The 25,525-nt window shown below is 35.4% G+C and overlaps 1 protein-coding gene across 1 annotated transcript; it reads right to left on the bottom strand.

Moving 5' to 3' along the window:
* On the bottom strand, nt 1–24,746 carry LOC137408465 (hepatitis A virus cellular receptor 1-like). Its single transcript, XM_068095004.1, has 8 exons — nt 24,604–24,746; nt 18,102–18,250; nt 11,561–11,684; nt 8,349–8,516; nt 7,364–8,032; nt 4,870–4,914; nt 3,887–3,962; nt 1–596 (listed from the first exon to the last, which is right to left on the bottom strand). Exons 1-8 carry the CDS (start codon nt 24,683–24,685, stop codon nt 452–454), a joined length of 1,458 nt encoding a protein of 485 aa, XP_067951105.1. The 5' UTR covers nt 24,686–24,746; the 3' UTR covers nt 1–451.
* Nucleotides 24,747–25,525: the final 779 nt, after the last annotated feature.

The following is a 25,525-nucleotide window of genomic DNA, read 5'->3' as shown; positions in this document are numbered from 1 at the left end:
TTATAAACATGTTGAAGCACTTTATTTGAGCAACAATATCAAATTGCTTTTCTTCCTGAAAACATATAAAAATAGAATACAGGCTCCAAAATATATTTACTTTATATAAAATAGGTGGTTTTGCTATAAAAATTATATACACAACTGTTAAAATAATAGCTAATACTGCATATTTTTTGATAAGGTTTAAAGCAGAGATGAATCAGGTAGATGCAAAAAAATATACACTACCTGGTCCCTTCAGGTGGTTCTTTCACCCGCATAAACACATTTTATGAGAAGACAACTGACACATTGGGGTATCAAAAATGTTTATTATGCAGCGAAATATTATTCTTTTTAGAAAAAAACAATAGAGTAAGAAAAGTTCTAATATAAACACAGATTGAGAGAGTTTTGTGTGTAGTTAGCCTTATATAGGTCAAAATTCTCTCACGACTTTAGCCTTAGATCACTGCTCAACGCTCGCTTGGTTGGGCTCCCTTTGAATCGTTGACTCATCGTAAAGTGGATTATCATAGTGGTTAGAACCATAGGTTATATCATCAATTGGGTAAGAAGGGGGTGGGTTGCATTGCAAACTGCCAGAATTGATTCTGTAAAAATTGACAATACTTATTAGACTTTGGTTTTTTATTTTAAAAGAAATAATGTATAACTGATCCTTAATGTGTAAGCAATCCCTTGTAGATGATGTGTGATGCCTGTGTAGCATACTGCAAGCAGAAGCTGTGTGTGTTTAAAACAGTATTGTTATACAGACAATGACTCTGTAGTCTTGTCTGGACATGTCGGAGTCCAGTGGCAAGGAAACTGGCTGGAGACATGCCCAGTTGTAGAAAGCAACTTAAGGTTGGATGTTATTCCTGTCACCAGTGACCTTTTTAGGGAACTGAACCCCAAACTGTCATTTGCAGGTCAAGTGTTCTAGACCACTAGTCCACAGGCACAGTTAGTATCTCAACCTAAACAACTAAACTCTACAAGGTGTGGCAATGTGGATCTGAATGGGAAAACAATGGAGAAAAACAAGATGATTTTCATGAATAAAAAATACCAATAAAATCAGTTTGAAAGCATTGCCTTTAAAATAGTTAATATACATTATTCTTTGATTTTCTGTGTTGTTTTGCATGATTGCGTTTGACCAACCAAAATTTTTTTAACAAACTGGCAAAAATACACGAATGTGACAATTGTATTCGTGAGCACTGAGCTGTCTAATAAAATTAAGCTCTAGTATCAAACTGTCCAATCAAATTAAGCATTAACACAAAACTGTCCAATCAAATTGAGCACTAGTACTAAACTGTTTAATTTACTTGAGCGCTAGTACTAAACTGTCCAATCCAATTGAGTGCTAGCACTAAGCTGTCCAATCAAATTGAGTGAGACTCAAAGTGTTTGGTTACAAACGTTTTGACTTTGAACTATGGTTTTTCTTTCAACTAAAACTTTTGCTGATGGTGAGCTCCAGCCATGTGACTGATAATCAGGTCACAAAAGAAGAATACAATGACATGCTGGGAAGGCATTGCAACGCTTATATAGCATTAAGAAATGTGACTATGAGCCAACTGAATTCGTGTAAAAAGGGAAAAACATTGTGAAGGTAAATATTTTATATAACCGCATAAGATTATGCGGTTATATAAAATAACCGCATAATTTTTGCAGCATAAGATTTAAGCAACCATGTAGTTTAATGCTAAGGGGAGCAAAGGGGCCCCTCGCTAGGGGCTCCCCTGCGCTGATTCTCCCCTACGCTGATTCTCCCCTACGCTGCTGCCATTTGTCATATAACTGCTGCCTTTCTTTAACATCTATTCGTTTATACATGAAAGTTAAACTTCTAGCGTTGCAGTTTTACAGGCATGCAGTAACAGGTGTCAGAAAGTAACACATAATTCCACATCAGTGATGACATAAAGTCTGCTATCAATGATCATTACCCTGAATGAATCTGATACCTATCTCTGCTTCCTGTCTGCTCTTGTTAAGCCAACCTATTAATTACTACGAAGATAAACAAAGATTAAAGTAAGATGATCAGTCATTTGAAACAAAGATCTGAACAGCTCACAAGATTAAATCAGCTGGCTTCTATAAAGAAACGCTAAAAGTTTATTTGTAGTACAAAATTACTTCCGCTTATTCACTACAAATAGTGTCCGGATGTTTTATGTGAATCATTTCATGCATTATTAAATCAGTCATCTAAAGTAGAAACCAACCAATCAGTGACTAGTCAAGTCTAATACTGTTTGTGCACGTGCCTAGTGGGAATCAGAGAGTAACAAAAAGATGGAGATAGCGCCAAACTGACTAATACAGGAGCAGACAATCACTAACAAAGCTTGCTTGAAAATATGAAACAACCCTGTCCGTTAACGTGCCTAGTGGGAATCAGAAAACTACAAAAATATAAAAATACCATCGAATTTACTAATGCAGGAGCAGACAATCAATAACAAAGCTTGTTTGAAAATATGAAGCTAAATGTGAAATGTGGTAATTATTGATAAATTTTTATAACTAAAACGCTATTCAGGTTTTTGCAAACAACAAAAATAGCTCAGAGGATAGTGCAAAATGTGATTAGTTTTTAAGCAAAACTCGAAGGATGATGTGTAAAAAAACCTTTCGGTACAAATGAATTGAGTTTGTAGAATTGATGTCAATTTGCTGACAGAGTTAGTTGTGTCTGAGCCTTGAAGTGGACACAAAAGTGGACCTGAGAAGGAGCAAAAAATGGTTGTGCGAGTGGAGGTGACAGTGAATAAAAATTTGAAAAAGGGATAGCTACAAATGTGACTGAAATAATTGAGACACCTGTGTGCATGAGAGTACACACAAGAGTGAGTGTGAAAGTGGGAGCAAGAGAAGACAAAACCAAAAATATGATAGTGGACACAAGAGTAGACACAAGAGAGGACCTTAGCATAGACACTAGATTGAACACAAATAAAGTCTGGTACACACTGCATCGCAGTATGTCAGAGTCGTCCTCTCGACAGTTATTCGTAGACTATGTCCACCGTAGACTATGTCCACCATAGACTATGTCCACCGTAGACTATGTCCACCTTAGACTATGTCTACCGTAGACTATGTCCACCGTAGACTATGTCCACCGTAAACAATGTCCACCGTAGACTATGTCCACCGTAGACTATGTCCACCATAAACTATGTCCACCGTAGACTATGTCCACCGTAGACTATGTCCACCGTAGACTATGTCCACCGTAGACTATGTCCATCGTAGACTATGTCCACCGTAGACTATGTCTACCGTAAACTATGTCCACCGTAAACTATGTCTACCGTAGACTATGTCCACCGTAAACTATGTCCACCGTAGACTATGTCCACCGTAGACTATGTCCACCGTAGACTATGTCCACCGTAGGCTATGTCCACTGCAAACTATGACATCACCGAGGCAATGCAGACATGTCAGGAAAGATTGCAGATTTCAAACTTTCCCAATATTTTGCCAAGCATTCACGACAGCCAGTAAAATGTGCACCACTTCGGCGATGGTGATTGGCTGTCTCAGATCATGTGACCTTCATGATAGCTACATGACACCTTGTTTCCCTTCATGATAGCTGCTGCAGGACTAGTGTTTTATTGTTTCGACGACTGTATTGTAGAATGGTAACGCTATGCTGCAGACTATTCACTGATGTAAACCCAGATGGGTGTGGGATACGGATTTGGGTGGTCTTCATTATCACAGACGATCACCAATGTATTGTAAAATTGGATATACTGCGACACAGTGTAAACCAGCCTTTTAATTTTTGATGTTATATAATCTTCATAAATAGTTTTGCTTGTTGACAGTTGCAGTCCGAGAACATATTTCCTTTTGCGCTTACCTTCGTTTCCGGTAGACGAAGAATATTATGAGGACAAGGATTATGACTCCGACAGCCAAGCTGATGGAAAGGATATCTGCAGAAAAGGTGTAATATATAGAGTCATGCTATGCTGTCAAAGGAATACGACTGTATATAAGTAAGTCAAGTATGAAGTAAACTTAAGCTGAGTTTATTTTAGTTAGATTGCGATGAAGAATGACTTGTTAGAAAACACGCTCAATAAAACTAGTCATGTTTGATTCAATTTTAGTCAGGTAAAAACATCTATATAAGGTGATTTATGATCAGTTTAATATAACTAAACTGTCTACTGCTAAATTATGCTGTAAAAGCTATTTATATTGCAAACAGTTTATGAAGCAGTCTCAGTTCAAGCAAATGGTAAGCAACAGTTTACAAGTATAAATTGGAATTGTCTTTTCATTTTTGGGGTTATTCTTGTGATATGAACAAGTCAGTCATTCATATTTACATTCTTTGATATGTAAATACTCAAAAGAAGAGTTTGTTACTATTGAATATTATATATAGATTATATTACGACAAATACAGAGAGAAATAATGATAAAATTGATTATTTTTTACAGAATATAAAATATGTAATAAATAGCTACACTGATCATTAATTTTATTGCTTGTTTCATATTACACGTCATCAAAAAAGACACAAAGTAAACATGTGGCATATTGTCAACTATAAACGTGTTTGTCAAATGGTTTCACAAGATGGAACTACAAAAGTTGTGTCCATGTCAGTGTAAATCAGCCTTCAGTCATATGCAGTTATCTGTATTACTCATGTACATAATTACAATAATTTAGTTATATGAGGCTACATGTATTACTCAAGTATTTTATGGTAACACTGTACTAATGTTTTCATTTATGTCTATTTGTCATGAGTGTGACTAGATGTGTCATGTTTCTATGTGTTTTACAACAAGAACATTTCATATACTCAAATAAATAGCTCGACTCACCATAGCGAAAACTCTTGCCACCTCCCAGTTGTTTTTCTGGTTTACCTAAAGTGTACATGAGATTTCAGAGTCAAGCAAATAATAACAATTAATGTAAAGCAAAACATCTAGAATTTTTGCAGACCACCAGATGCCATCCTTGCAGCAGCAAACTGTCACAACTGGGAATTGAATTTTTTGGAATCAAACGGATACTTTGTCTGAGAGAGTTTGCAAAGTCACTGGAAGTGCATCTTACCAAAACATTTAAACCTGTTGCATAAAAATGACGTGGATCAAGAAGTAAAATGTGAGCCTTGCTAGTTGTGAAATAGCAGGAGTTTATTTGAAGTACAGATCGAAAGCTAAACTTACAGTTTCAACCTTTGCTATATAAGAGCGGTGTTCGCCAATCTATAGTCTGTCAAAGCAACGGTTAGACTTTGAGAAAAAAACTTACATCATGCAGGACTCGAACCCACAACATTCTGCTACAGCACCGAGCACGCTACCACCTGACCAATCATTCACCTTTTGTGTTGTATACTTACGTGTCTTGTGCACATACTTATTCTCTGCGCTTTATTGTCACACCTGATGATCATCAGGTGTAATAACTATACATATAGTTATTACACCTGATGATCATCAGGTGTAATAACTATACATATAGTTATTACACCTGATGATCATCAGGTGTAATAACTATGTGTATAGTTATTACATTACACCTGATGATCTCTCGCAGCGCACTAGACTGCCAGGGTAGCCTGCTAGCTAATTATAAAATAGAGTTCTATGAAACTAAAGTGAGTAGTTTTGGAAGGAAATACAGGCATGACTAGATATTACATACTAGTAGACTACAGTAAACTTGCTGTAAGAGTTTAAAAAAACAAAGGCTATTTTTAAGACAGCAACAGTGAGTTAGATTTAAAAGTTGAAATACATTTGTTTTTACCCACACTCTGAATACGGTAAGGTGACAAACTGAGCTATTATTAAATACCTAGCATACTTTAGTTTACTGACTTTAATTATATTTCTATTACTTTATTAACAATAACTTCATTTCAAGCAGAAATCTTTTCCATAAATTTACAACAGCTAAGATCAATTTTTTGTTAAGCTACTTGTATTTTCTCTAAAGATCAGCTTTCAAGAATGTCATTTTCAAGAATATCATTTTCAAGAATGTCATTTTTAAGAATTAACTTAAACTTTATTGTGGTGAGGTGGTGAGCTGATATGATTAGCTTTGACACTAATTTTGACAGACAAACTAATTATTCCCATCTGCAGTCGAAATATTTCAAGCAAATCAAATTCCCACTTAATGAATCTTTTTTAGAAATTCTCTCTTTCGAAGCAATTTTTACTATAATAAAAGCTGTATCCGTCAAAGCCACGCTTAAAAGTGAAGAAAAACACTGCATCGCACAAGATTTCAACTAGGAGATTCAGCATAGCAAACAGACATGTTACTTCTAGACCACCTTGTTGCATTTAGGAATAATTGTGCACAGAGTTTTTACACATGACAATCTCTCATGGCGCACCTGATTGCCATTAAACATAACACTAATAGCGTTTTTTAAAACTAAAAGTTCAATTTTTTGCAGCTTTATTCACTTTTATTTTTCTTTTTGTTCTGGTTAGTCGATTAAGAACATGTTTTTTCCTTCAACAGCTTGTGTTTATATTGCATGGATGTCAGTGTCATAACATTTTATTCACTGAGAGGTTCAATAGAGAAGTTTGGTTTAATGGAAATGCTTCAAAGGTTACGAAACAGAGAACTATTAAAATAATAAAAGCTTGTTGCTCCGCTACATTGCTCTCTGATGCGACGTACATGCACGGTCATAATTGACAAGAATTAATCAATAATTTAAGATGATTGGCTGCCACTTTACACTGGCCTCGGTCATAACCTTCAACTAGTGCAGCAAACATTCTACCTAATAGAATCTCTCGGTATATAAATGATGCAAGAAGCTCGTTTCAACTTTCCACTAAAAGTTAACCTGTTTTTTAAAGATTGGCGCACACTATATCGCTATACGTCGGAGTTGTCCTTTCGGCGATTATTCGTCGACTATGTGCACAGAGGAACGATGGCGTTGTCGAAGCAAAGCGTATATATTGGAATAGATTTTAGCTGTCAAACTCTCTTGATAGTTAGTCAAGCCACAACAACCTGTGATCCACGACAGCCTGTGATCCACGACAGCCTGTTCGATGATTGGCTGTCGTGGAGTGCTTAATCTAAATTTTCTTCCATGACAGTTACCGCGGATTTAGTATTCCATCGTTTCCATGATAGCACTGTATAATGATAACGCTATACCATAAACTATTTGCTGATGTAAACATGGATGGGTTTATGATAGTGTGAACATTGTTATTACGGACGATCACCAAACTACTGTGTGATTAACACCCACATACGGCGATGTAGTGTGAACCAGCCTTAAATCTGCACTTAAAAAAGTGGAAAGTATTTGTTGCTTACCTGAGCTTGCCTTTTCTTCTGTTCCAACACTGTCTGCTTTAGGTGCGTGTTTGATTACAATGTATTTTGGAGTTGAGGCGGCCTGATTTGTTGTGGAAGAAGAAACGGTTGTTGGTGCCTCAGGTTTGCTTGTGATAATAGATGTTGTTCTTGTTTTAGTGTAGACATCAGATGTTGTAGGAACAACTATGGTTGGTGTAGTTGTTGAATTCGTAGTGATGTTAGTTAAAGTGGTTGTTATATTAATGGAGGTAGTTGTTGTAGTAAGATTGTTTGTTGTGGTAGTGGGCATGGTTGTTGTAGTGGTGGGTGTTGTTGTTGTGGTAGTGGGCATGGTCGTTGTAGTGGTGGGTGTTGTTGTTGTGGTAGTGGGCATGATTGTTGTAGTAGAAGGTGTGGTTGTTGTGGTAGTGGGCATGGTTGTTGTAGTAGTAGTTGTGGTTGTTGTGGTAGTGGGTGTGGTTGTTGTAGTAGTAGGTGTGGTTGTTGTGGTAGTTGGTGTGGTTGTTGTAGTAGTAGGTGATGGTGTTGTAGGAGTAGTTGTGGGTGTTGTGGTTGTAGGGGTGGTAATTGGTGTTGTAGTAGTAGTGGATGTACTCGTTGTTGTAGATGTTTTTGTGGTAGTAACTGGTGTGGTGGTGGTTGTTGTTGTCGTTGGTGGAGTGTAGTCTACAAAAAAATTAAAGTTACTCATAGCTATTGAAAAAAAAGTTTGTACATCTTGCTGCAAAAAACTTTTAAAACTCACAGATATCAGCCCATAGAATATGGTACATTGTATGTATGAAGAAATACTTTCAATATGCTTTCTACCATATTTATGTGTAACTAAATAAAAAAGCAAATTTATTTATTGAACCTTTCACTGTTTCTAAAAAATTCAAAGACCAATAGAGATGTCTATTGTGCAATGTTATCATAAACAAGATTACTCTTTTAAAATCTCTGTAAGTTGAATTGCAAAATTAAGAACGTTATAACTTACCATATTCACAAATGAAGTAGTAATGATATCGAGTTGAGGAACATGGGTAGTCCATCCACTTGTATTGCTGATTCGTTCTCAACAAGATGCAGTCATTGTTTCTGCAGAAAATAGGGCAAGAGTTGTCAGGCTCTCCCGATGCCCAATTTGTGTATGACCATGGAACTCCTAGAAACCAAGAAAAACAGTCTGTGCTTAATTACAAAGATGAATAGGTACAAACTGACTACAGTGGCAGGTTTATATAGTAGAAACAAGTTGATTATAGCGACAGGTCTATACAATAGATCTAGTTGTGTATGACCAAAGAACTCTTAAGAGCTAACCAAAAATAGCTTCTGTATTGCTCATGGTTTATATAGAATAACTATGACATACTTTTGCGTGACTAGATATCTCTTTAAATGTGAATGAAAACATTTAGTGAATGTGCAAGAAAATTCCCAAAAACATGAAAAACACTGCTGGTAAAAGCAAGTCATACGGCAAACACAGAATTAATATCTTAAGGTTTAATACCGTGTACAATATATTTATATTTTCATTAGTTTGGGTAAAACATTTTTTAATCTTTGCTATAATAAGAGTAGTGTTCATCCATTTGTCAAAAGTCATGCCAAGAGCATTAGGAAAAAACTGCTTTAAACAAGAATCGAACCCAGGGCCTCAGATTCAATCACAAGCATCCTACTATTATGCCACTCTGCAGCCTTTACCTATCATCGGATAATTATCATATACGGATTACTCATGCCAATCTCTCACAGTGCATCAGACTGGCAAGCATGTTTATTATTAATAAAATATGACATTAATATGGTCTGTTTGAATTACCAACCTGATGTATATCCTGTAAACTGCATAGTTTAATTTTGTAGAAGTTGCCCTCTCATGGCTCTAGCAAAAAATGCAAGTCTATGTGGTGAATTTATTCCAACAAAGGCACCTGATAAGTGATAATACAAAATAGAATTGCATTGAAAAAAAACTGACTTTCTAGAAAAGTTTTAATTTATCCTAAATACCAGAAAAATATTTAAATGTTTATTATTTCAATATTTAAGATAAACGCTGAAGACTTTTTGCTGATTAGTATTTGTTTCTACTTTTCCGAGCTGCTTGATTTCCATCCCTGTTACTAACTAAGTGGTTTTACAAAATCATGTGCTCAGCTAATTATCTGTAGTTTTCTCAATGATTCTAACTTGTTTAGTTCACTTTATGTATGTTATCATACAAAGTAAAAGCAGCTCTGTCTTGTTAAGTTTATGATAGCAGATTTATAGCAGCATTTGGTTGCTGTGTTTGTATAAAGTTCTTTATTTTACAGATGAGCTTATGAAATAGTGTGCTGTATGAGTACTTTATTGATTGTTTTCATTACCTTTTCAAATTAACTGACACGTAAGTGTACTGAACTGTACCATGTTGTATCAGACTGTATCAAACTATATCAAACTGTATCAAACTGTACCATGTTGTATCAAACTGTATCGAACTGTATCGAAGTGTATCGAAGTGTGTCGAAGTGTGTCTAAGGGTGTTGATCTGTGTCGATCTGTATCAAACTGTGTTGATCTGTATCAAACTGTGTCAATCTGTATCAAACTGTACCGATCTGTATCAAACTGTGTCGATCTGTATCAAACTGTGTCGATCTGTATCAAACTGTGTCGATCTGTATCAAACTGTACCGATCTGTATCAAACTGTGTCGATCTGTATCAAACTGTGTCGATCTGTATCAAACTGTGTCGATCTGTATCAAACTGTGTCGATCTGTATCAAACTGTGTCGATCTGTATCAAACTGTGTCGATCTGTATCAAACTGTGTCGATCTGTATCAAACTGTGTTGATCTGTATCAAACTGTACCGGTCTGTATCAAACTGTGTCCATCTGTATTAAACTATACCGATCTTTATCAAACTGTACTGATCTGTATCAAACTGTGTCGATCTGTATCAAATTGTGTCGATCTGTATCAAACTGTACCGATCTGTATCAAACTGTGTCGATATGTATCAAACTGTACCGTTCTGTATCAAACTGTGTCAATCTGTATCAAACTGTGTCGATCAGTATCAAACTGTACCAAACTGTACCAAACTTTACCAATATGTACAAATCAGCACTAAACTGAAACCCATAGCAAAACTTCAAGAGATCCCTTATTGCTTAATTTGGAAATGATATTTGTGTTTTTCATGGCTCATTGGATGACCAGCAATGGCTTCTAAATCTATAAATATAAATAGATATACATGTAAATATCTGTCCCACTCCGTAAAGTGGGATGCATTATTATCTATAAAAACTAGTATTCCATTTACACTGGCGCACCACATAGTGCATACCACTGCTTAAGCGCAATAATACGCAGCTCTTAATATCCCTGTGGGTGGACACCTATTTTAGCAAGTTCCTTATATCAGCTTTAAGCTACACCTGAACAGGTTTAAAACAATGATTTACACCTTCACAAACATTTTTTTATTTTCTTTGCTTTTTGTTGATTTTTTTATTTAATTGAATTTTATATTAACTGAATAACTAGTTGATCTCCTTCAACAGATAGATTAGCGGTTAATAGACACTGTCATGACCTGGTATAAACAGCGACAGTCAAGTTCAACATTGGTCAGTCACCATTTGATTATTCACTCACTGACTCACACAAACTCTAGGGACTTGCTCGTGTCGGCTTCCAACTCACTTGTTATTGCACCATATCATTAACATGACAGGTAGTGACAAGTAGTGAGCTGGTGTCACTCTAAATGTGATTACTGAGTGCAATGCTAGTAATAGAAACAAAAAGACAAGGAATTGCTTCATCTTTCTCTTGCTAAGCGTTAGAACTCACAGCTTACTAACTCAAACTTACAAGTGTTTCTCTATGGAGAATCTAGGCAGTTTCCAGATTAAAATATATTGATTGCAAACCTGCTTCGAGACAAAAATGTGTCTCTGCCAAAAGAGACCTTGTAAAGCCTGCTATAGTAGCTGATGATTTGAAAATTTATTGTCTGTAATGTATTATGTGTCTTTAACGTTAAACAGAATAGTTACTTTTAAATAACTTTATTTGTGTTTTTTCAAAGCATTTCTTGCGGTATTGATTTGCAACAATTTGACAGCCGAGAATAGTTACTCGTGTGAAGAATTGATCAATACTACATCTGATAATAGATGGTCTAGAAGAACTCTTACCTGATGCCCACATGTAGTTGCCTTCTCCATGCCTGTCATGCCCGCCTATCCAGTAACCATTCCTACCTAGGCCCAGAGTATTGATCCTTTCAACTAGATAGTTTTGTATGGCAGCGCTGTTTACCTTCAATCAAAGGTCACCAAGTTAACATATATTGTAGTTCTATAATATCCAATCAAACTTTCACAAGAAAAGTTAATATGATTTGAACTTTTCTCTGTATGTCAAAACCATCAAAAACTATTCCTACATACAGTTACATACACTTTTTACATATACATATTTTATATACGTATAACATATACATTTATACATACATATTACATTTACATTTATATAGACATATACATATTACATATACATTTATATATAGGCATACATATTACACATATACATATTATATAATGAATTTTTAAATAGCTCTATAATTTTTTAAAGATATGTATATGTTATATATATTGTAAAAAGTTCACATATATATGTACTGACATATACGTATATATGTAATATATACATGTGATATATATATAATACATACAAATATCGTACATATTTATATACATCTATGTACGTATATAAATGTACATGTAAATATGTGTATATGTATGCGAGAGTATATGGCAACTCAGCAACAAATAGCCTTACAGGCAAAGGAAAAGGAGATAAGAAATATGCGTAGAGTACCTTAGTCTCACTTAAAACATAAATTTTTATTTTATTTTTTCAAGCTTAAATGTAATTTTAATTCTTGCTTGTCTCTTTTTTCCCAACAATGTTTTAAAAACTTTGAGCCTCATATGTTCATGTTAGCTTTGGATAGTGAATCGAATATTTGTTCAAATTTCATGTCATATGTCAAATATTTTTTATAAATTGTTAAATCTCCTTTTAAGCCATAAAGTTGCTTTTTACGGAAGACAGGTGTAACTTCTGCTGGAGTTTACATTAAGTGCTACAGGTGTAACCTCTGCTGGAGTTTACATTAAGTGCTACAGGTGTAACTTCTGCTGGAGTTTACATTAAGTGCTACAGGTGTAACTTCTGCTGAAGTTTACATTAATTACAAGGTTTTTTTTGTGATCAGCTACAAAAACTGTCGATTGAAGAGCAGGTTGGTAGCGTCATAAGATTAATTTATTATCTAGTTGAAACATGCAACCAGATGTCATAGAATAATCACTGACAGAAAACTAAATTAAATCAACATGTAGGCATGTGACATACTTTCTTAAATGAGTAACAGTTTTGAAGAGAAAGTTTTTCAATTTGATTCTGACTCTTCTTCGAACCTTTAATTAATAAAGTCGTAACATTCTCTATATCGAAGGCAGCAGGCCAGTTGATTAAAGTCGTAACATTCTCTATATCGAAGGCAGCAGGCCAGTTGATTAAAGTCGTAACATTCTCTATATCGAAGGCAGCAGGCCAGTTGATTAAAGTCGTAACATTCTCTATATCGAAGGCAGCAGGCCAGTTGAATAAAGTCGTAACATTCTCTATATCGAAGGCAGCAGGCCAGTTGATTAAAAATGCACATCTGGTTGAACTTTACATGTAACATTTGGCTAGAATTCTTGGAATTAATTTCGTAATCAAAAGCAGACAGAACTAAGAGTAAAGTATTCTAGAGAGTAAAGTTGACCAGGATTGTTAACTCTTTTCTGTCTCAATTTAAACACCTTCGAATTTCTAATTGACTTTCATTTGCAATGACTTCTAACAAATTCCAAGGTAGAACAGTAAAAACTGTCACATTCACCTCCTAAAACCATGTTGTTCACATGAACAGTTGTATTAGGCCTTATCTCATGTAGGCAGCAGAAATGGCCTATACATTCTACCTCTGCTCGATCAGACGAAGAACATTGTTTACCGTCATGCACTTCAGTGATGCATTTAATTCTGATATCTCAGTTGTACCTGTACCATTGTATTCAAAGTTATGATGAATAACTTTGTCTGCAACAGTAACCTTTTTTATACACATTCCTGTGTACCATTGTTTTTATTAATTCAACATATTTATGACTTTTATTTTGCTGTTTGTCAGTTTATATTAATTGCATCAGCAAATAGTTTTTCATAGTAATCATTGTAGTAGAACAGACTTTATTTAGCTATTACTTGCTAATTATTTGACATTTAAACGCCTTTACTGCTATTTGATATTTTTCCTAAATTTACTGCAAAAAGCACTTTTCAAATGATATCAAGTTTTAGAAAATTTTTATTTTTAGTTTCATATAATAAACTTTGCATGCGACAATAAAATTCATTAGACATTTTACATTGTATAAAACATTGGTTGATGATATTATTATATCTCAACATATTTTATATATTGGTGAGCCCTACACCCTAAAAAATGGACAATGCGTCATTTGTCTATCCCTTAGATGGTCTGAAAATGACAAAAGTAGGTGTCAGCCATCTCAAAAACACTCATTAAATTAAAAAAATTAAATATATAAATAAAAAACTGTAACGACAAACACTTTATTAAATATATTTAAAACCATTTAAACTACTCAAATTCATTGGGTAAAGAAGCTTAGCCAATGGCAACTACATTACCTGTAAACTCGTTTTAAATCCTGAGCGAATGTGTAACATGAGGAGTAAGAAATATTTTTCAACCAGTTGTTTTAGTCTCGAGCTTTCAAAATATTTAAATCATGCAATGGGCGGACACTCACAGAGAAATAAACAAACACCTTCATTTAAAAGTTAGAATGGTAAATGTTGTACATGCTGATTAAAAATGATTTTTTGTGCAAAAATCAATTTATTACCCGTGCGAAGCTTGACATTCAGCAGAGCTTGTATATACAAGCAGATCCTTCGATCTTAGACCTTACTTACAACTTTCATTCGATTGTAAAAGTGCTTTGAATAACATAAATCTTTTTGAGCTGAATATCATATTGAAACCCAAAGCAACTTGTAGACCTCCAAGAAAATACCAGAAATCAAATCGATTAAATAGAGTTTTTTTTACTCTCTTCTAAAAAAGTGATATTTCAGAGGTAACCGAAGAAACGTAATGACTGCAGCCCACTGAGTCTTATAGAGTGTATATTCATTATGATTAAAAAAACTAATAGTTTTAATGCAAACCTTTTGTTGCTGAGGAGAACCTTTCTAGTTTTGTCTAATTTTGATCCTTCATTACTTACAATGTCAATCAGTGAGTCATTAGAAACTGATGTTCTGTCAGCAGCCATTTTTTTAGCGGGTTAAAAAAGGTGATTCAATCATATCTCAAAAACTAATTGTCTTATCAACTTAAAATTTTGGAATTCTACTTTAAATGTATTCCGAACAAATCGAACAAAGTTTTGTAATGCTAAATAAATGGGAAGTAAATGAACACAAAGCAAAACTACGCAGCAGGTTTTATTCTGGCAGAGCATCAGTATCAGCATCATCAGTATCAGCATCAGCGTGGGAGGAGTTATCTTAGACCCATGTATCAAACTGTAAAGAACTCATAGTAGACTACTGACTAGTATACACAGGGCTTTAAACAAGCGATAATATAAAAAAGAAACAATATTTTCTTACAATGGGGTTCTTTTTGTACCCTTGTTAAAACCAGACAGTATATGGTAGCTAAACTTGTTGTCAGAATATGAGAGACAAATTATTTTTCTCATCTGATAGTTAGTCGAGCAACATAAAGGAAATGAAGCGTGACACTAGTTATATCATCTTATAGCTGGACTCTTGCCAACTAGAGCTGAGAAGTGGTAGATAACTTCCTGTTTAGTTGCCTGTGTGAGTGCATTGTGTGAGCAAGTATCAAAGATCAAATATAATGTCTGCTTAGCTTACCGCAGGCAGAAGAGTCTATGTGTATGTGTCTAAGAGTCAGTGTTGTGCACACAATGGCTCTGTGGTATTGACTGGACGTCTCGGGTTCAGTGGCAAGTGAACTTTGAGGATTGTAGACATGACCAGTCGTGGAGAGCAAATTAAAGTTTGATGTCATTCCTGTCACCACCAGTGGCCTTTTTATGGATTTGAACCCCCAGCCTATTGTTTGCTAGCCAAGTGTTCTAGAACCTAATCACCTGACCTTCAAACAACCTATACCACTAGAACACAGTCTCACGGTGAGGGAGGCACAGAGGTTCTGCCTGCTTCATGTTAGGGTAGCGTTATTGGGTTTGTTCAGAGTTTAAACAAACATAATGCTTATTTATCTACTACATTATGAAAAACTCTGGTTTCGTAACTTTCAAACCGTCGCACTGATTAAAGTCCGGGATGCTAACATATGCCCTGTGAGAGAAGAATAAGGTACAACCACACGTAACGAATTATCCGTCAGTCTGACCGAAATCACGAAATGAACAGAATTGACTGAGCTGTGCATGCACACCGAAATCGCCGACGAAACGCTTTTACTTGGTTGAACAAACTTAGCGATAGCGATTTTAGCAGCTTTTGCCATTGGTATAGTTCAAGACACGTACCTCGACACACGATAAAAGTACCAGCGCAATTCAACCTGATACATAGGATGCAACTGACATGATTGCGCTAAAGATGGCCAACTCTTTCTACAACGGAACGTTTGCTGCTAAAAAAATTGTTATTATTAAAAAAGAAGCGATTTGTAGCCATGGCGTCTGAACGATAAAAAAATCAACTATAACGCAATCTAGGCAGTTGCGTCGTATGTACTATGTTGAATTGCACTCGTACTCTTTTGTGTGTCGTAATACGTGTCTTGGACTATAACCAATTGTAAAAGCTGCTCAAATCATACTCGCTAATAATTTGTCAATTAAGCCAATTTGAAGCGTTTCATCGATGATTTTTGGTGAGCATGCACAGCTCAGATAATTCTGTGAATTTCGGCCAAATAATTTGTTCATTTTGTGATTTCGGTCAGAATGAACAAAAAATTTGTTATGTGTGGCCGTACCTTTAAAAGAGCAGACTCACTATGGCTTATTTAATGTACAAAAACATGTCCACTTCTAGTACTGCCAGGCTCAATTGGCAATCTTACAACTTTCATTGCTAGTATCAATTTGTCACAGTTTATCTGATTAACAACTCAAGAATTTGTCTTCGCTTGCATTAAGGACAATTGTATGAATGCGTTCATGGATTTTTATCGTGAAACAATTTGCCTTAAAATGAAACAGTATGAAACACGGCCAGGGTTAGTGATAGTGGTTTGATAAAGCTGAAAAAGGATAGTTTGTGGTGAGGAGGTGCTGTCAGCTATACAAACTATTTTAAGCGATGCAGTTTCACTTTACTCACACTCATGTAATAAAATACCATTTTTAAGAATTTTACGCAATGCATAATTAGCATAGAGAAAGGCAAACAAGCTAAGGAAACCCAATTACATGCATTGTTTGCTCTTTTTCAAATCGAACAGCCGATCAAACAAATGGTAAATGAATAAGCAAGCTCAAAGAAAATTTTTCAAAAATTCCCCTTTGAATAATAAAAAAAATCCTATCGGGTATTCCTTTAGAGTTTAGAATGTCCTTGCTCTTGTCTGAATGGATGTGAAAACAAGGCTAATGTGGGACATTCGGGTGGGGCTCCACAGTAGTTGTCCAGAAAGAACAGAATAGCCTCAGCTCACTGTAAATAGCTCTTGATGACCAAAGAGCACTTTGATCTCTCACTTTGAATATATATCAGTTCAAGGCTGACAATTTTAATAATACAATTTCAAAATCGTTTTTCAATAGTAAAGATTGTCTTTAGCTGAACTGCTAATGCTGTCTTAGATTGATGGTAACTAACTTAATCCTGCCGTGGTCTTAGTGCTGCAAATGACAGCGTGTGGTAACAGGAATGAAATCCAACCTTAAATTGTTCTCTTCGCAACTGGGAATGTATCCAGTCATTGAGGTTACTTTACCACTAGACTCAGACACCTCAACCAAAACTACAGAGCCATTGTTTGTGTAACACTAACTCCTAAACACATACACAGCCTCTGCTTGCAGTAAGCTAAACAGACAGCTTACTCCGTCTTTGAATGATTGCTTACACGTATATAATGATATACTAGCACCCTGGCAGTCTGGTGTGCCGTGAAAGATTGCCATGTACGATAATTGCGCAATAATTTTAAATTCCTTGAAGCCGGAATCAGTGGTGCAGTGGTTAGTGTGTCATTCTAACAAGCTGCATGGCACAGCTTTGAATCTCCGCATGGAGCAATCTTCTTTTTTAATCTAATGGCAGTGATGGATGTACACTGCTGTCCTTATAGGAAAGATTACACGCAGTTCATTTCTCAACTGGAGCGTAAGCCAATTTCATTGACAAATAAAAATGTTGTCTTCTGTAACACTGTAATGACAGCTTTATAAAAGTATGTCTAACTTTGTAAGTTGATAACGAACAAAACACAGCCGTTTAAAAGTAGCCTGTGAACCTAGTTCGTAGAATCCATGAAGATTGGTTACATGGGTTCTTCGGTAGTTATAAGGCAACTCCTTAGAACTATTTTTGCGAAAGAAAAATGACAACCATGGAAGCAAAGAGATTCTCACTCACCGTGGCTAAATATCCGCCCATTTGTGCGCAGTGATCATTTGCGTCGTCCCAGTACTTCTCGATGTTCACAAACAAGTAGCATTTGCCAAACTCAGGTTTTCTGTAAACCCACCCCTGTCCATAGCTGCCTTGCGGGCATCCTTCTGGGGCTGCAACAGAGGAAAATCAGTTACGAGCCTATGGCTGTTAGTAATGACCCTTTATTCTTGTCTTTAGTACAAATCAAGGTCTTAGGAAAACTTATGAGGAAGTTTTCTGTGGACAAACCGACAATGGAAGCTCATAATATCCTTTTTAGTAGCCTGCACATTTCAATCAAGTCACCAAACTATCAAATATTTGCAAGCTGATGCTTAGGTATCAAATTCAGTGTCTTAAAATCACATTATCTGCGGTATTTACAATTGGTGAACATAATGTTATCTCCCTTTCCCACTGGGTGTCTGACTGTGAGCTGTGTGTTGAATAATTACTTCATTTTTGACATGGATATAAGAAATTAAATATAATAGGTTAGTGGTTGGGAGAGATTGAATACAGTAAATTGAATATAACACACTATATATTATATAATAAAGAAAATAAATTAGTATCATTAAATACATTAGGTTTAATATATACATAGATTAAAAATAATACATTAAGTATAATATACTAAATATAATACTTAATATAAAAATAGAACAATAATATATCAAATATAATAGATTAAAGCCAATAAACTTGATGTTATTAGTCTTCCCAACTATTGGATTATATCAATCACTCTGTAACTCCAGATTATTCTGCTGATAATTTGTGATGTAATTTCCAAATATTTCATTACTCACACTAGAATTATCTGTTCAGCTTTTTGAAAATTATGTCTTCCTACAAAGACATCAACAACCAATGTAGTGTAGTCGGATCTTGTTGGAGATCTTGTGTTTAGTGAGCTTCGACATTCTTCTATGAGTAATGACTTCCTGTTTTCATTCCTTCCGATATCCATCCAACCCTTGACCCGAGCTAAGCCTATCCTAGTATAGCAATGACTTTACTAAATTTTAAACTTGTCTATTAAATTAATCTCACAAGAACATTTATCTGACTTGCAAGCTTAACGTCATTTTATAGATAGAATAGCCAACTGTCTACTTCCCTAGGGAACCCACTACACTTAGTGCCAAACATCAACGCATTGCCAATCCATAATACAGAACAGTGTTATGTAAAAAGAATTTTTATTTAAATTCTATAGTTTTGCTTTACTATTCTTTATTTTATACTTCTATTGTGTTATTTGATGTCTCAAGGTCTAATTTATTTTGAACAGCATTAACCAGTGATAATAAGGTTAATATATCTATATACCTACCTATCTATCTACCTATCTATCTATCTATCTACCTACCTATCTACCTATCTATCTATCTCTCTATCTACCTATCTATCTACCTATCTACCTATCTATCTATTTATCTATCTACCTATCTATCTATCTACCTATTTATCTATGTATCTACCTATCTATCTATCTATCTATCTATTTATCTATCTATCTATATACCTACCTATCTACCTATCTATATACCTACCTATCTACCTACCTATCTATCATTCTATCTATCTATCTACCTATCTCCCTACCTATCTCCCTACCTATCTCCCTACCTATCTACCTACCTATCTACCTATCTATCTACCTATCTACCTATCTATCTACCTATCTACCTATCTATCTATTTATCTATCTACCTATCTATCTATCTACCTATCTATCTATGTATCTACCTATCTATCTATCTATCTATCTATCTATCTATTTATCTATCTATCTATATACCTACCTATCTACCTATCTATATACCTACCTATCTACCTACCTATCTATCATTCTATCTATCTATCTACCTATCTCCCTACCTATCTCCCTACCTATCTCCCTACCTATCTACCTACCTATCTACCTATCTATCTACCTATCTATCTATATACCTACCTATCTACCTATCTATATACCTACCTACCTACCTATCTATCATTCTATTTATCTATCTATCTACCTATCTCCCTACCTACCTATCTACCTACCTATCTATCTATCTACCTACCTATCTATCTATCTACCTATCTACCTATTTACCTATCTATCTATTTATCTATCTATCTATCTACCTATCTATCTATATACCTACCTATCTACCTATCTATATACCTACCTATCTACCTACCTATCTATCATTCTATCTACCTATCTATCTATCTACCTATCTATCTACCTACCTACCTACCTATCTATCTATCTACCTATCTATCTATTTATCTATCTATCTATCTACCTACCTATCTACCTATCTATCCATTTATCTATCTATCTATCTATACCGGTATATCTATCTATCTATATATCTATCTATCTATCTATTTATCAATGTATCTATCTATATACCTAACTATCTACCTATCTATCTATTTATCAATCTACCTATCTATATACCTACCTACCTATCTATCTATTTATCAATCTATCTATCTATATACCTACCTATCTATCCACTTATCTACCTATACCTACCTACCTACCTACCTATCTATCTGTCTGTCTGTCTGTCTGCCTGTCTGTCTGTCTATCTATCTATCTATCTATACACCTACCTACCTAGCTATCTATATACCTACCTACCTACCTACCTACCTACCTATCTATCTATCTATCTATCTATCTATCTGTCTGTCTGTCTGTCTGTCTGTCTGTATGTCTGTCTGTCTGTCTAACTATCTATATATCCATCTATCTCTCTATCTATCTCTCTATATCTACCTATCTCTATATATATAATATATATATTTATAAAATAAAAAAAATAAAAATATTCCTCACCCCGGTTAACCTGTATGGGTGGTAGTTTCTGCTCGAACTCGGGTCTCCTACCAGAGACCTGGGAGTTTGAGCACTCGCCTCAAGATCCTAGCTGTTCCCAGTAGCGCACTTTTCTGCATCTCACCTGAGTTGATTGCTGTTGGTATTTGGGCAAGCCACATTTTATGCGCCGATGTTATTGCGCCCAGTACCCCAATAACTACTTGGGATTAATATATATATATATATAAATTGTTTCCTCACCCCGGATACCCCGTATGGGTGGTAAATTCTGCTCTAACTCGGGTCTCCTACAAAAGACCTGGGAGTTTGAGCACTCGCCTCAAGATCTTAGCTGTTCCCAATAGCGCACTTTTCTGCAACTCACCTGAGTTGATTGTTGTTGGTATTTGGGCAAGCCACATTTTATGCGCCGGTGTTATTGCGCCCAGTGCCCAGTGCCCAGTATATATATATATATATATATATATATATATATATATATATATATATATATATATATATATATATATATATATATATATACATATATATATATATACATATATATATATATATATATATATATATATATATATATATATATATATATATATATATATATATATATATATATATATATATATATATATATATATATATCCATCCATCTATCTATCTATCTGTTTGTTTGTCTTTTATCTGTTTGTCTGTCTGTCTTTCTATCTGTTACAGTAAGCTTTCCTCTCTCACACAGAAGAAAACTATTGCTATAAACAAACCATAGTAAACACTACTGCATGGTGAGTGAGTGTTAAAGAGGTTTGCTTGTAAGTCAAAATCTTTGAATGAGTCTTTGTGCAAACCCATCGATTTGTAAACATTCACAATCAGCTCCTGAATAGAAACTAGAGTCTACTCAATTAGATCACTCCTGCTGTAGACACTCACAGCACGGCTGTCAATGGCTTCCTTTTCAAAACCAGCTCATTCATTTCAGATAAGCTTCTGAAGCCTTGCATCGAACCGTTATCATATGGCACATTCAAAGAGCGTTTTAGTAGGTTTAAAGGTGACAGAAAATTTAAGGAAAAGTAATCAGGTTTGATGTAACAGACTCATTCAACAATTTCTGCTTTGGATCCAATCAAAGGAGATTTTTTGAAGTTCTTTAAAGGTTGACTTGCAACAAAATTCCCATTACAGTTATTTTTCAGTACAGTTATGTCTTACTCCGCTGTTTTGTAGGTGCAAAATATGTAGAAATGTGATTACAAGCTCTTAAAAGCTAAAAAACGAACAGTTAATCGCCGCCATCACTAAACCGCCGTAGGCTGGAATCAGTTTATTTCTCTGACGTAGTCAAACGGTTTGATCAGTTTTTTGGCACGTGATGTTCTCAAGTGAACTGAAAGGCCAATAAAAGGCTCAATATAAAACTTCTCGTAACACTAGTTTATGACAAACACTTTGGGTTTTACTGAAGAGCCCTTACCAAATATAGATGCTCGCTATTTTTGTTTTGGCTTGGTCTAATCGTCTATTCGTAATTTGATCATGTGACCCAATACTTCCTGCCAAATAGTGCAAATAATTTCTGCAGCATTTTTCGACTATCACAGATGAACAACAGGTTTGTCCTGTTTATCAGAGAATGATATGCACTTCTTCGAGCTAAGGTTAAAAAGTTAAGTTGAATTTTTACAGTGGGGTTTGATATATCAGTGCTCAAAATAACAGCATTATAATGATGATGAAACAGACGCGTGAGGACAATTATAGACATGGTTTTATTGAATGCATGAAGCATATTTGTGAAGATATTTCGACGAATAAAGTTGCCTGAAAGTGTAAACAGAAGCCATCTTGTTCAGCTACGTTCCATTTGAGCCATTTTGGAAAGAGATTCTAATCTACGGCAGTTTCGTGATGGCGGCGATTAACTGTTCGCTTTTGAGCTTTTAAGAGCTTGTAATTACATTACCAAATATTTTACACCTACAACACAGCAGAGTAAGACATGGTGAATCTTTTGATACAAAATAACTGTGATGCGAATTTTGTTGCAAGTCAACCTTCAAGAGCATTTCATGATATGGAGGAAGAGACAAGCATTGCAGTTTGCAGTTTACATTTGGTAGACTTAACACAATTTGTTTTACCTATGTCTTCTTCCAGTGTTTCAACCATTGCAGTACTTTTAAAGCATTTATATTCTTTGTACATAGACTAGTTCAAACTAGCTTGCTAATAGACAAAATGCTTTTGACTTTTCTGTTTGCTGGCGTGAGATTTCATTGGGCTGAATGAATGCAAGTATACAATATGCTGCAAACGATCTGTGACTTCATGCAATTCCACAAATCGCCAACATTCTCTATCTCATCAATCCTCAGAATATGGACCATTGATTTCATCACTATTGAAATTGCCATTTGGCATCACTCCTGTCTTCCTGTCATCCAATAAACAGAAGACAGCTTACTAAGTTGACAAAACTTATCCTCATAACCACATCACATGATACGCTCAGTGGCCAACAAAATTGCTTCTGTCATGTACGTGGAAATGTTTCTGCAAGGATTCTGGAAAGCCTCTATCTGCTCAAAAGGGTGCATCATTAATGAACCAATTTGTGTGAGAAAGAAACAGTGATATCGGCTTCAGCTTTTTGTATATAAAACTGTCAACACTCTCATACTGTTCTCATTCCTAACAACAATGCAAAAAATATTTTATTGTTTCTGAAATAGGCCTACATAAGAATACGGCAAAAGCATCAACGCCACATTATCGCGACAGAAAACGGGCTAAAGCATACCAACTTTCAGTGTTTAACCATTTGAGTACTTTTAAAGCAATTATGTTCTTTATACATAGACACATAGACAAGTTCAAACTAGCTTGCTAAAAGAGAAAACGCTTCTGACTCCTCTGTTTGCTGATGTGATGTACCCACAATGCATAAAAGTTTTAATAAAACTTACGATATGCACTGTTTACACTGTGCCATTTAGAGGGTTTCTTTAGAATTTAATTATGGCTCATGCTTTGGAAGATTTTCTTAGTGGCTTAGCCAGGAATCTGTTATGTAAAGATCACTAAGGTCTTTAGGTAAGTACTTGTACTCCCGGGTCTCTGATAGGAAACCCATGCTTGAGTAGAACTTACCACTCACTTGGGTTAATAAGGATGAGAAAAAGAATATTTTTATATATCTGTATGACAAATCAGATTCTCAGCCAAGCCACTATGTACCTCTGTAGCGGTTAGCTGAGTTTTATATATCTGTATGACAAATCAGATTCTCAGCCAAGCCACTATGTACCTCTGTAGCGGTTAGCTGAGTTTTATATATCTGTATGACAAATCAGATTCTCAGCCAAGCCACTATGTACCTCTGTAGCGGTTAGCTGAGTTTTAAAGCACTGTTGATTTATTCGCAAGGGTCATTCATGGACATTAAAGTGATAAGCACATAATATTCTAGGATCAATCATCACCTAGTAGCAATAGTATGTTAGCTTTTAAGTAAACCACAAAATTAACAGCTAGCCTCGGCTCTAAAACAGCCTCTCTTACTGTGTCCTTGGTTCATACCAACTAGTTGATTTTACTTGTTCTTATGCTAGAACTGAATAAGCTGAAGGAATGACTCACCACTAGCCAGAGAGTATTGTAGTCCTAGTAGGGACAGATATACAACTACTAACAAATTCATCAGCTGTGGGTAGCTGCACATGACTTTATCTGTCCTCTATAAAGCAGCGATTGCCACACGATGTCAGGCATTTGCATTTTAGTTAATCTAAATGCAAATGTATTGAAATCTCATCAGATGATCATGAAAAGCTCACCATTGAGTACTCGACCAATCGTAATCCAGCCTTTGTTCCTGTGACCAATAAGCTGATGGCGTGATTTGAAGCGTAGGAAAGTTGCTCACTTTATCATTTTATGATATAATTTCATAATTGAATCTGGGAGTAATGGACACAACAGCAATACAAAACTACAGATGAAAATTGTGGCAACATCTTTTCTTTCTAAGAAAACACTACTACAGAGAGCCCTAAAAGATTGTAAGGACTTCCAAAAACATTAGAGGAGACCCAGGCATACTACACTATAAATAGATATGGGAAGCTTAAAATGAACTTCCATCATGAACTTCAATAGGACTTGAGTAGAATGATAAGGCTCTGTGAGACTCCCACTTACTCTGCTGAGTCTTTGCTATAAAAAACCGCCATAACGGTAAACCATCTTTACTATAATAAGATATGCGTTTGTCCGTTAGTCTGAAGCTATGCTAAGAACATTAGGAAAAAGATTGCATCACACGGGACTAAACCCAGATATTTTACAGCCATATTCGAAGCTAAGAGCTCTACCACTAAGCCATGCAGCCACATAGCCATAGTTTGGAGTACTTGTACATGTAATTGTTGTACATCATGGTCCCTCACAGTGCGCTGAACTGTAAGTACACGTATAACCACCACCCATCAGCGGTATATTGGGAAAAAAAGATTGTATCGCACACGGCTTGAACTCTCACATCTAACTAAACAGTCAGGCA

The sequence above is a fragment of the Watersipora subatra genome, chromosome 11 (genome assembly GCF_963576615.1).
Source record: "Watersipora subatra chromosome 11, tzWatSuba1.1, whole genome shotgun sequence".
In the NCBI taxonomy this organism is placed as follows: Eukaryota; Metazoa; Bryozoa; class Gymnolaemata; order Cheilostomatida; family Watersiporidae; genus Watersipora; species Watersipora subatra.
The sequence above is the reverse complement of the archived record's forward strand: the minus strand, read 5'-3'. Positions and strand labels throughout refer to the sequence as shown.